This window comes from Echeneis naucrates, chromosome 18, assembly GCF_900963305.1.
Source record: "Echeneis naucrates chromosome 18, fEcheNa1.1, whole genome shotgun sequence".
Taxonomy (NCBI): Eukaryota; Metazoa; Chordata; class Actinopteri; order Carangiformes; family Echeneidae; genus Echeneis; species Echeneis naucrates.
Window position 1 is genome coordinate 12,534,137 of NC_042528.1, and position 13,666 is coordinate 12,547,802.

Consider the following 13,666-nt stretch of genomic DNA (forward strand, 5'->3'; position numbering starts at 1 on the left):
GTTTCTTCTGATATAAAAAAAAAAGCAAGATGGCAACAGCCACAATGGGTGACAACACACTTGCTGAGCTCCAGGCTGATTTTGTGTGCCTGTGATTCATGGTGTACATGATATCATGAAGTTAGAATTTAAAAACCATTCACCTGTGTGAGGGTCCTACGATTAGCCCATAAATCTACTGTGACCCACTCATTCTTTTGGCTTTGTAGCTCTATACTATCTCACGTTATTTCTGAAAACCTCTGTCAGAGGGATATCATGTGGAGGAAAACACAAATTCTAATAGTCCTACTTAAATTGGTATCATTGTGCTCTTTAGCCTCTTGTGGCTGAAATTAGTACTACAAAAACAATCTCCCAAGAAGTTCTTTCATTTGCCTTTCTGAAACTGTCACAAAGAACTTTTCCTTATCTCATTACTAGTTATTTTATTTCCCTGATCCTGGTTTAACTCAAAGTGAAATTGAATGACACAGTCATAAGCAATAAAAACACTCCCTCAGTGATTTTGCTGGAAAAACCTCTCTTGGTTTATCTTATGTTGGCTTTTGTTAGCTAATGTTTGTAAGTTTTGGATGTAAGTGTTCATGCATTCCTCTAACATAGTGAGCCCCTGCCCCTAGGAGGACCAAATACAATTCAGTAAATTCCAACTGTATCAGTAATGGACTGAAATACGGCATATAATGATTGTAATGAATTAAATGAAACTTTCCAATACTATTGAATCTAATGTCTCAAAATAAGACAATATAGAAAGTCAGTGTTTAACAGGGGTCAATAATATGGTCTGTCTCAGATCTCATCATTTCTTACAGTTATTATATGATTTTCCAATCGAGTATCTTCCAATATGCCTGATATAGTTTCTCTATCATTTGAACAGGGAGATGGTTAATGCCTGGTTTGCTGAGCGTGTCCACACCATCCAGCCATCTGCCTCAAAAGAAAATCCTCCACAACAGCGGTCTCACCAGTCCTATATGGACCCCAGCCCTTCCTCCACTATCCTCCCAGCCACCCTCAGCCTCCTGGATAACCGCAGCCCTTCTCCCGCCACAGTCTCTAGCCCAGCCCCCGGCACCCCAACTCGTAAAATCTCTGCCTCTGAGTTTGACCGCCCACTCAGACCCATTGTGGTTAAAGACTCTGAGGGCTCTTTGACATTTCTGAGTGACGCTGACCGTGAAACTGTCCCTATCTGGGGTCCAGTGATGGGTGAGGGAAGTGTCGTTGTGGGTGGAGGCAATGGAGGGGAATGCAGCAAGGCAGGTGGTGGCAGTGGGGCCGACCGCTGTACCAGGCTGCTGGAGCTGGTGAAGGATGTGTCAAGTCATTTGGATGTGACAGCACTCTGCCACAAGATCTTCCTCCATATCAATGAGCTGATCGCTGCTGACCGCTACTCACTGTTCCTGGTAGGAATGCAGGGGAAGGGGCTGTGGGGTCAATTCTGTTACATTGTGATGAATTGGAGTCACAATGAGTCAGAGGGGGAGGAGGAAGTGAGATTGTTTCTCCAGTATATATATATTATTATATATATTGCTAATGTCCAGTGTAGCAGAGAGAATGAAACTGTGTCGTCAGATGTTTTCTGCTTATAATTGAGAGCATTTCTCTTTCACCTCCACACCCTTTGGTCTCTAGCTTTATTTTTTTGATTGAATGTTTTATACATAACGTGCATTTAAGCCCAAATGGGGATACATATGACTTACAAGCTTATTTCTCTGGTTTCATAGTCAGCCAGCTGCTGTAGTAACCAAAATTTCAAGAGCAAAAGAGTGAGCTGAAAGAGGCTAAAAGTGCAATTCTCTATGACTTAATCATTCTTATGTGATGACCTCCACAGTGCAGAAGTCACTGGATTTATTGTTAAATTTGATGAATTATTGCAGTAAGTGTAAATATTACAAGTGGTATAATTAATATATTCATCCATACATTCATTCATCTTCTGTCACTTAACTGTTTCTGGGTCGTGGGGGACGCTGGAGCCAATCCCAGCTTACATTGGATGAGGGCAGTGTACATCCTGGACAGGTCACCAGTCTATCACAGAGCCAACAGACAGACAACATCCACTCACACTCACACTCAGGCCTACGGACAATTTAGAATAACCAGTTCACCTAAACATGATGTCTTTGGATGGTGGGAGGAAACTAGAGTACCCGGAGGAAACCCACACAGACATAGGGACAACATGCAAACTCTGCACAGAATCGAACCCGTAACCTTCTTATTGTGGTGCAACAGCACTAAGCACTGTGCTGCATAGTAGGATCCATTTACGATGTATGACTTTCAAACTTAAAAAAGTCTGGAGAAGCTAAAAAGCCGAATAGTGCTCCAAGAAATTTTTTAATTGAGTAACATGTCTCGTCATTATGAGTAGCATGTTTACATCACACAGTTATTTGATCATGACATGTTGGATAATGCAGTTTTAATTTACTTTCAAAAAAATTATTATTGCTATTATTTTTCTTCCTACTCCTCTCCTCTGCACCTGTTTAATAATTTTCCTGTGTTAGTTCAACCCTCTAATCACAATCACTTATGTGTGTGTGTGTGTGTGTGTGTGTGTGTGTGTGTTTGTGTCTGTTTGTGTGCATGTGTGTGTATGCTCTCAGGTAGGTGAAGACAGCTCCAACAGAAAGTTCTTAGTTAGTCGGTTGTTTGATGTGGCGGAGGGATCCACATTAGAAGAATCCTCCAATAGCTGCATCCGGTTGGAGTGGAACAAGGGCATTGTGGGCCATGTAGCTGCTACGGGCCAGGTCCTTAATATCAAAAATGCATACGAGGTGAGTCCCCCCCCCCCCGTTCTTTATATCACCAGTAACAGTATAAATGCTGGTGAAGCCACTAACAAAGTGGTTTGCTGTTTACAGGACTGGACTGTCCAGTTTCAGTATGCATGCATACATATGTATGTACACACACACTACAGCTGCAGTCACTGATGGCACTTTGAGTCCTGACAGTTCCAGTGCATTGACTGTGTATTGACCAGGTTTCAACATAATAGCACTCTCCCAATTTAATCAATGATCAAACCAACCTGACTTCACGATCTGTCAGTAATAATAAGATTTATCTTTTGCAATATCTAATAAGCAAGTTTGTAATTCAAATGAATACTTATAAATACTTATTTAAATAATGATATTTATAAGTCTTGGCCGAGCGCTTCAGTCTTGGTGTTTGAACAAAATAAGAGGTTAAAAAAAAAGGTACTCCATGTACCAGGTGGTAAGCGTACTGGCTTGACGGACCAAGACAAAGGAAAAAGTTAGCATTGACAATGATGTCTGCATTCCCACTTGTTTCTGCCAAAAGAATCACAAGGGAACATATAAAGGCCTTTGTCAAACTGGAAATTGAATCTAGGAAGTCAAGCAATCTTATCGTTTGCATCAGTTATCAGTTATATCAAGTTATTTAAGGTTAGGAAAATAGAAGAAACAATATTTATCAGTTAATGTGTTATATATAGTAGATGTAGAACTAGTAATAGTTACACTTTTATTAGGCTTTAAATGTCTGACACTATCAAATTAGTGCCTAGTGTTAATAAAATTGTTTTTATTCACAACAGACGTTAGCTCAAGGCATTTTAAATTCCATAGAATTTTCCATAGAAATTAGATAAAGGAAACAAAAAATTCTCAACAAGAGCAGCTCAATGGCATGGAAAAACTTGCTTCTAAGAGACAAAACCCTCAAGCAATGACCTACCTGGGATGGTGGGGGTGAGGGTATCCATGTGCCTTGACCGACAGTCCTTAGTTTAAGTTGTGTGTATGTGTGAAATATGTCCATAGACTTTAAGTGGCTGTAGACTGGTTCTGAAAAGTGAAGTCAATACTGAAGACCCTTAAACCCGCATTCTATCTAATTATCATCAAGGGCTAACTCCACTGGTTGGAAAAAAGAGTCAGATTGTGTTGAAGTGTATTGGAAAAAGATCCTACTTCTTATTTGATTTATTAGCTTAGTAAACATTTTATAATTTGGTTATACTCTCAGCCTCTAATTCCAAGTCCTTTTTCAAAACAAAACAACACTAGTTTTTGTAATGATGGTCCCATTTGGAGTAAAATAGGCCATGAAGATTAACTTAGGGTGCAACTCCAGAAATGATGACCTGCAACTACAATTGATTACAGAGCAGCTTCATTTTCTCCTCCAAGAGTGGTTTGACACTTGAATGTGTCTCATTGTACAATATAACCCTTGTTTGGATTAACGGCACTTTTCTGTCATAGTAGTCAAATTTGTCAAACTCACAGTGAGCACAGGGGCTTTAATCTGAATGTAGTGAGTTAATAGACAGCATGTTTCTAGGCTTGGAATCACTGGTGAGCAGTTCTTGACTGTGCCTTGCTTACAGAAAATAGAGCATTTGTTTTTAATTAAAGAGATTAGGGTTAGGTCCTGCTTCTGCTTCTCTCTATCTTTCAAAAAAATTGAAGGCTGATTATGAAATGGCCTGTTTTCTTGAAACCAGCATCACCAGCGCCTGGCTTCATTTAGTTGTGTGTCTGTGATTTCCTGCTGTGCACCTTCCTCCTTTGATAGCTTTGTCATCTGGTTGCCTGCTACCACAAGATGATGGTGACGCTGTGTGTGTGTGTGTGTGTGTGTGTGTGTGTGTGTGTGTGTGTGTGTGTGTGTGTGTGTGTGTGTGTGTGTGTGTGTGTGTGTGTGTGTGTGTGTGTGTGTGTGAGAGAGAGAGAGAGAGAGAGGGGATGTGAGGGGCCGATAGTGAAAAAAGGGTAATCCACCTGCAAAAGCTTGCTTTGTTTGTGCATGTGTGTGCGCCAGATTCTCCTAAGTGATTGCACTTGAGGATTCAAGTCTATTTTAGAGTGTGTGAGCACATATGCATGTGTAATGAATGAAGAAACATAGGAATATGTCTGTTTATATCTGTGTGTTAATATATATTTTTTGTTTACAGGTAACTCACATTGTTTTCTTTGCAAGTGTGTTAATGGCTCACCTAGTTTGTCTGTGTGTGTTCTAGTTATGCACATATTTGTGTGCACACCAGCAGAAATAAGATGCACATTAAAATATGTGTGAAATCAATATTAGTGCATGTTAAAGCATATGCCATGCTGTGCACTCGTTGGCTCTTAATGCACAATTGACTGTGCATGTTGCAGGGGGTGTGTGTGTGTGTGTGTGTGTGCGTGTGCGTGTGTGCTGCTGCAGAACCTGATACTGCTTCCAGGAAATCCATCTGCGTCATCTAAGGGACTCCCCAGCTCTCTGATTGGATCTTTAACTGTCCATTAGTCCACTCAGACTCACACTGATTTCAGCAATGCAGTTACAAACAAACCCCCATCTGCTTGTTTACATTGGTACAGCCCACTGTGAGCTGGACTCATTTAGTCCTTATCAGTGACTCCTCTGTGCTGTGTCAGAAATGCAATGATGAGGGAAAGAAATCTTGCTGAGATTTGTTCGATTTCAGGAGAAGCCATCAAATCTGTGTTGAATTAAAATAAGAAAACAATACAATTGTGTTTGTACAGTCTGTTTGGTGTGAATTGAGAGTTGCTGTCATGAAAGGATACTTTGTGATTGTGGAGTAGGTGACAGTTGAGATTTTGAAAAGCTATTTTCCCATATACTTCAAAGCAATGTGACCTCTTTTTCCAACTAGTGGAGTTGCCCCTGATGGTGATTAGAAGGAATAGTGGTTTCAGGAAGGAATTGGCTGTGTGGGGAATCAATATAGGCACAGGGACGACATACCATCTAAAGTGAAGCCCCCAGCCCTGAATTTGAACCCAGAGCTTTCTTGCTGTGAGACGATTGTGCTCGCTACAGGATAAAGAAAAGTTTGAAACAGTCTTTCCTGTCTGAAGTCAAGGGTCCATTGTTTCAAGAAATTACTAAATGGCATGAAACACCAGAGGTGTTACTTTAATTGATGTATGTTAGGTGATACTCATAGTGGATCAGTGATGTTTTGACATGTTAAGGTACAGTCTGAGAGTGAGCAAGGAACATATTTTGTCTCTCAAAGACTGGGGCAATTTATTTTTATATTGCACATTCACATAAAAACTTGGCTTTCATTTTATATTATTTTTGGTTGTTATTTATTTTAGATTATGTTGTTATTCTTAAATTATTTGTCATAGCACCATCCACTTCATAACATCCTATGAGATCAGTTAAACCACAGCAGTGGATGGTTAATCCATCAACGATGCAGGATGGAAAGATACAGAAAACTGAATTGCCACTGTCATCGGACTTTACAACTCCTTAACTTTTTAAAAGATAACAAACTGCAGAATTTTCCACTAGAGTTAGGGTTAGTGTGGCTGGATTCTGGTTACCCCACTGTGTCAAATTGAGATTTACTTTACAGAAGATCAGCAAAGGCATACAAAAAAACAAAGCCAAACACAGTCTGTACATTTGGAGGACAACATCTAAATGATCCTAAGTTTGAGCCATGACAACAGCATGCTGTGGATGATTAGCTAACATCAAGCACTCACAGACCAAAGCCTTTTAAATTCTACCCTCTGATAAATTTCACATCACCACTATTACAATGCAAATGCACCAAGAAACCATTCAAAATCCAAAACACTTCCCTTAGTGTTTACTCTTTAAAATTCCAAATCTTTATCAGATATGTTGATAATTGTTAAGATAGATATAAAGTACTTCCCAACCAAAATTAAAAACAGTCCAACCTACCATTGTGCTTTAATAATTTATTTGTCTATTCCTGATCAACTGCTGTCCCAGGAAGAGCATGTGCCATATTTTAGTCTTTCACTAAATCCAAATTGCTTTCACTTGATTAAAATGAAGTGAAAATTATGAATGTTGTGTAAATCTAATGCATGTGTAACATCAGGCAGACTTCTGGTTTTGGACTTCATGATTGCTTTCCTATGTGTGAGAATAACAAGAGGACTCATCTTTTGAGAAAATTATGTGAGATTTGGTAAAAGATAAGTCATTTCTACATGTTAGGGGCAGAGAATACACAAAACAAGCCATTCTAGCCAACAACCGACCAGATAGAGTACAGATCCACCTGTCATGCATCAAGTCAAGATCCACCTTCTCCACCAAATATGGTTTCAAAAAATCAAGCTTGTGATGTCCAATTGACAAAATGGAGGCTTCAAATTTACAGTACAGGAAACAGTGGGTACTTAACGGTGGGTAGACACTTGGTTGTGGCCACCAGTTGGGCAATGCTGGTCTCAACCCGAACTTGGCCAAGCATTTTCCAGACTCTGTTTCTACAGGCATGTCTCAGTCTCTGCCCATTGAGCCAATTGATTATGGTGTTTTTGTTCTGGTATGCGTAATTTTGACCTAGCTTAAACTGGCACAATTTTGTGGTCTGGGAGTCTGAGTAATCTGATCTAAGATTTGTTCAGGACTGTTTACTGTTTCAGGAATCTTTATGAGCTGAGGACAACAACCCCTGGCAATCAGTCCTTCACCTTTTGAAAAGGGGTGTAAACAGATATTTAATCAGATCATCATTCTATCAAAGTGAATGACTTTGAAGTTGTTAATCTGCATCGAAAAGAATTGGGGAGGCTTTTTGTTAAACTATGATATACATATTCTGACAAACTGGCAAGGTTTTGTCATAGTGATTGAGGTAAATAAAACAGAACCCTGGAAGATGCACTGAAACCCCTGTGATGGAACCATTTTGCTTCATCAAACATGTTTTGTTAGAGTGTAATTTTTAAGTTGTGGCCATGTTCTTCCTCCAGCCAGGGTTGTACAAGAACATAGACCCAGTCTATGCTGGAGTTGAATGGTAATGGACAGAGAGAAACATGTTTAAGTGTTTTAAAGGTCAACTGGTGGGTGGGAGAGTTGGCAACAGCAGATTAACCCTATAAACAAAACCTCTGTACATCCAACAGTCCTTAAAGGACCAGTGTGGAGGATTGACAGTTCTGTTGGCAGAAATGGAATATAATCTTATATAATGTCATAGTGTAGCTGTCTGAACATGATGTCAATTTAAAATAAATTATTTCTGTCTTCTGTGTTTTTCCTGAAAAATGTTAGCAAGTCTACATATGATCAGCTGAGCCTCAGCTTTGTGTGTGTGACATTTGTCACCCAGTGAGGACTGTTCACTGTATTTTGCCTTATTTTCTATGGAAAAACACTTTTAACCAAATAAAACTTTAACACAGAAATTTCCCTGTGCTTGGTTTGTTGTTGGGCTGATTAAAACGGTTCTATCTTTATCTGATAAGGAGTTCAGCTCATTCTTTTGAGTAATCATGAAAAATCAGCTCCAAAGCCTTGAAATGCTCTAACTCCACTCTCTTAGATCAGAAAAATACAAGACATATCCCAGAGACTTTGGATATGGAAGCAGCTGAGAGGCCTCTAAATGAAACACTCTGGTTGTGACATCACCTACAGGAGCAAATAGGAGTCTTAGATCTGGAGACATGAGTCGAGACGCCACTTTTAATGACTGAGGAAGAGAATTAATGGATCGATACAAATAGGAAAAGCAGTAATGCTCCAGTTAAAGGGTCAGATTGATCCAAATCTAAGCTGATTCTCATATTTAAGGAGAAAAAAAACAACACAAACCATCATGGAGCAATAAACACAGTGTGATATTTAGAGTGTGATATTTAGAAGCATTTACAATTCTGTGGAGTTAACTTTTTGTTCGTTTGTGCATATTACTGCTCACATATGTATCACGGTGCCACTGAGTGTGAATTAATAACTGTTCCTACAATATACCCAAGTCCGGGCCCCTACTTCTGAACTGAAACAGCAAACCACACCAATAGTGAACAGCACTGAAAACATCAGATGTTAAAACGTTTGTCAGCATAGTCATACTATTTGTTCTTAATGCTGAAGAGATGGGACTTAGAGTGTGGGCTTTGTTTCTGCAGGACCCGAGGTTCAATGCCGAAGTTGACTTGATCACAGGTTACAAAACTCAGAGCATCCTTTGTCTGCCCATCAAAAACCACAGAGACGAGGTAAGACAGCATCACTTCTCAAACCATAAAAGACCAAAAGATCTACAGGGTTCAGGAATGGGTCTTGAGTGGTATTGAAGGATGGCCCACAAGGAAGGATGGCCTTTTAGTTTCTCAGAACTCAGAATCTCTGCGTACATTTCGTCACTTTTGACCATCACAGGTCGTTGGAGTGGCTCAGGCTATCAACAAGAAATGTGGGGAGGATGGTGCCTTCACTGAACAGGATGAAAAGGTGAGTAAAGTTCAGTGTCACTTACAGGAACCTTGTTTTGTTAATGTTTCAATTTCAGAAACGTCTTGGCAAGATTGAGTATGTTGTGCTTGTTTCAAGTTTTGGACAGACTTACTGGCATGTTCTATATTAGTACAAATCGTAACTTTAGTTGTCCTGTCCTGTGTCAAACTGCACACCCCTGTACCTCAGTCCGTCTCCACCTTTTGTTTCCTTCCTCATGTAATTTATCATATTTCTGTCCTCACTTCCTTTCTCTGTTTGCTCTCCTTTTAATTGATTTATCTTTTTTTCCATGTAGTAGTCCAGTTGTATTTCTTGTCTTCCCTTGCTCTCTGTTCTCACTTGGTGCTCAGATGTTGTTCTATTCTTTCCTGACAGGACTTTTCGGCCTATTTGGCCTTTTCAGGCATTGTCCTACACAACGCTCAACTCTATGAGACGTCCCAATTGGAAAATAGACGCAATCAAGTGGGTGTGATTGTTTGTGCTTTGAAGGCTTGTGTATATGGAGACACGAATCTGCACACAATGTCCACTTCTGTGTGTCTGCAGGTGCTGTTGGATCTGGCCAGTCTGATCTTTGAGGAACAGCAGTGTCTGGAGGTTTTACTGAGGAAGATTGCAGGAACCATTCTGTCCTTCATGCAAGCTCAGGCCTGTACTGTCTTCATTGCTGATGAAGACTCAATGGTTAGTACACACATGCATATACACAGACGTATTTGAGAATGGAAAGGAACATGAACGAAACATACAAGCATTCAGGTCAGCCATCATCCATACTTGGATACGATAATAACAAGAACAGTTTTTAGGTATCATATTCAAGTATTATAGTAATATTAATAACTCCTTAACTTCCTTAAGTAAGATGATCGCAGGCAAGGAAGGAAAGCTCTTTCAGCAGGAGAACGTCTCAGATCATGACAGAGAGGGCAAGTCAAATGCACAATTAAAATAACAACAGCATTAATAGTTCACGCTCAGACCCTAGTCTTCAGCTAATGGGCCAACAATAACACATTTGGACATTTTTGATAGTTTAAAAAAAAACCCAATTAACTGAAAATAATAGAGGGCTGTTTTATTTCACTGGTTGAAAAGTGAAACATTTTAACAGGGGGAAATAAAAAGCTGCTTTCAACAAAATGTTTCATGTCAGGCAGACTTAAGACAGCGAGAAGAAATACATTCTCTGTACAGTAAGGAAGTACAGTTTGTCACACACACATACACACATACACTCAGCACTGTGTTAACCCTGTAGGATTTTTTTTTGGCTTGTTGCCCTCCAGGCGTTGCAATGTCTGGAAAGTACATACTAGCACACTTCACACTTCAGATGCACAGACAGCAAGCAAAAAGGAAAAGGAAGAAAATTAACTGTCATACACTGAGGGAGATTGATAAATGAGTACGGTTGTAGTATTCCCATATCTCTGTAGGTGTGCTCCAACTCATTTCAGCATTTCCTTCCAAACATTCATTCCAAATATCAGAAGGACTGTGGCTTCTTCTGCCCCTGATATGGCCTGGATTCTGATGGTTCTGGTTTAATATATACTGTAGTCATAAAGTTAAACACATACTGGATCAAATACCTTAATGTGTCAAAACACACTTGCACACTTATAAATCTTACCACCACAGCAGATTTGAAATCAAGAGTCAAAATCTTATTTATGTGATTTAAGTTTCTTTCAGGTGTAACAGCATAACAACCCTCCTCTTTAACGTAATTTCTTGAGGCAAGAAGTCATTAGACAATTGACTGGCAAGCAGTTTATAATGGAGTTTGTCCTCTTACCCTGTTATAAAGTGATGGACCGATAAGCCATCTGGACTGCCTTTCAGCAAGTGGACTGAGGATGTATAAATGCACTAAAATGCATTTGCAAGCAACATCAATACCAAAAGCCTGAAAGACCCCAAAGAGAGACATACAAAGTGGATGATCAAAGATTGGGATAGAATTGACCACAATCAAGAATACTCTGGATTTACTGTCAAAGTCTACAACCAAGAGGATCAAGTACAAACCACCAGGAAGGCCACTTTAGACTGCCAGGAAACCCTTCACAAACCCTTCCCAGGTTTGGAACAAGAATCTTTCAATAGCCAAGCAAGTCACCTGCATATGCTCAAAACAAACCTAAGGGCAGGAGTAGACTACAGTACAACTTTGGCAGCACCTCAAAGAATCAAACTCTGAGAGCAAGAACAAAATCTTCCATATATTAGTTATTATTCTTGTCTTCAAAATTGTATTTCTTTCTCCAGTCACTTTTATCCTCTGTTAATGGGCAGTCTACATAAGTACTTTTTATTCCTGAACAGTTATTGTGCTATTTTGCTGCTTCATTCCAAATCTGCTGTGGTGATGTCAAAAGCAAAATGTGTCACTGTCCAAACAAACCTGACTGTAAAACTAAATATGCCTCTTGTTACATACAGCCTTTGGGTCAGTATATATAAAAAAAAATCCTGTTTGCCTTCCCTATGCTCATGCCGTTGAGCGGTATGTGGGGTGGGAGTACATCATTTCACACCACAAATCCAAAAAGAACATGACATGAGTTTTGTTACATGCAGGCAAAAGGAGATTGGATTTATTGATGTTAGCCTCTATATGGACTGCACATGTCAAAAGATAAATGATATAAGTGTTGTGGTCTACACTAAATGTGAAAGTTGGAGCCTCCCTTGTCTGTCAGATTTAGGTGCATACCACTTCATACTGACCCTGGGAGTTGGCTCAACTGTGGTTGCTTTGTTTTCCAAGTCTGTGGGTGTTTTGTGCTCATGGTGGACACGGTGGCTCATGGTGGCTTCAGCCTCAGAGCAGGGCCCTGAGAAAATATTTTTAATTTGGGACTGCTTTAGTGGGAGGGGCCTTTTGCTGTACACCTTCATGTTGGAGCTTATTGTGTGATAATTCACAGTTGACATCTAACCCGTAAAAATAAAACACAGGGCAATACCACTGAAACAAAGAACAAAAACTAAATCAGCAGAAAACGCACATAATGGGGAGTGTAAATGCTATGGTACAATAATAGCTAACAACAGTGGAATAAATCATACACATGTCCACTGCTCTTTGTGCACGGCACACAAGAAATTGTTGATTTTTTATTTTTTTTTTTTACAGAGGTCCAACTGAATAGCTCTGGTTTTCTGGCTGCAGGGAAGATGAGGAGCACTGAAACTCACCTTAATTACAGCAACTAACCTACTTATATTGCATTGTTAAAGAAGGTAAAGGAATAATAGCTGAGAGGGAAAAGGAGGGAGGGAGGAGTAAGTGATAATGAGGCTTTGAAATAATTGTAATGGCAAGTGTGCAAATCAAACAAAGGGAGAAAGAACTCCCTCCAGTAAAAGTATATGTTCTTGAGTTGAAAGACATAACTGAAAAAAATAAGTTTAAGGTAGTCTGTTTCTTCAAACTTTTCCTCTGACTGTCATTTTGAAATGAATACAAGCTGAGCTGAAATCAAACAGCGAACAGAGAGAGTGAACTACTGAGGCTTCTGTTCTCACAGGAGCTCACATATGTCGCATTTTAGGGTTTTGCAGTTTGAAAGCCAACCCTAACCCTGTTCCCCTCCTCCATGTGCTTACTTCAGGCCTGGTGCAGCGCTATCTGAGAAAATGTAACTTGCACATGCACACAGTAGCACATGTCAAATCACATGTGCACACACAATCACAGACACATTTTTGAACACACATATGAACAGTTTGACACATATTCTACCCATAACTATGAAAATTTCCTCAAAAAATTATGTTTTTCATAATATATCTTTCAGAATGGATATCAAAAGTCTACACAGCCAGTTAAATTGCCAGGATACATATCTTTCAAAATCATGGTCCAAAAGTTCAACATTTGGCTCATCAGACCAGAACACATTTCACCATATTTAACAAGGTTTGGATGTGTTCCTTTAGAAGAAAGGCTCCTGTCTTACCACCTTGCCCAATGGTCAAGACATGTGAGGAATCCATGTTGTGGATTGTTGTCACATGTAGTACACAACCAGTACTTGTGAGAAATTCCTGCAGCGCCTTTAATGTTCCCCTTCTCCTGACTGATACCATTCAGCAAAATCGCCTTTGAAACTCTCTGCTGGAACATGGCTCTGGCAGTAAGATGCAACTAACTTAATGTCAGGTGACAGCTGAACCCAATTTGGGGTTTGACAGAGTCACATTAATTGAATTGCAAACATTGTAGGTCATAGTAAAGGTGGAAAGAGTTTGGAACTAATTTATTATGAGTGTATCTTTTAATTTCCAAGGTTTGTACATTTACAGTTACTCAAATTGCTTTCTGTGTCCTGACATTGTCTCCAATGTCTTGACATTGACCTTGTGTTGA

At 39.6% G+C, this 13,666-nt stretch overlaps 1 protein-coding gene across 7 annotated transcripts in view; it reads left to right on the plus strand.

The window, feature by feature from the left end:
• pde5ab (phosphodiesterase 5A, cGMP-specific, b) overlaps nucleotides 1-13,666 on the plus strand; it is a 75,861-nt gene that overhangs the window by 30,362 nt on the left and 31,833 nt on the right. For 4 of the 7 annotated variants that reach the window (XM_029526139.1, XM_029526136.1, XM_029526137.1 and 1 more), the window contains exons 2-7: nucleotides 887-1,418; nucleotides 2,640-2,813; nucleotides 8,952-9,041; nucleotides 9,205-9,276; nucleotides 9,658-9,747; nucleotides 9,832-9,969. In XM_029526139.1, the coding sequence (XP_029381999.1) occupies nucleotides 887-1,418; nucleotides 2,640-2,813; nucleotides 8,952-9,041; nucleotides 9,205-9,276; nucleotides 9,658-9,747; nucleotides 9,832-9,969 (1,096 nt within the window). The remainder of the gene's footprint in view (nucleotides 1-886; nucleotides 1,419-2,639; nucleotides 2,814-8,951; nucleotides 9,042-9,204; nucleotides 9,277-9,657; nucleotides 9,748-9,831; nucleotides 9,970-13,666) is intronic. The other 3 variants (XM_029526142.1, XM_029526140.1, XM_029526141.1) reach the window with 3 other exon arrangements.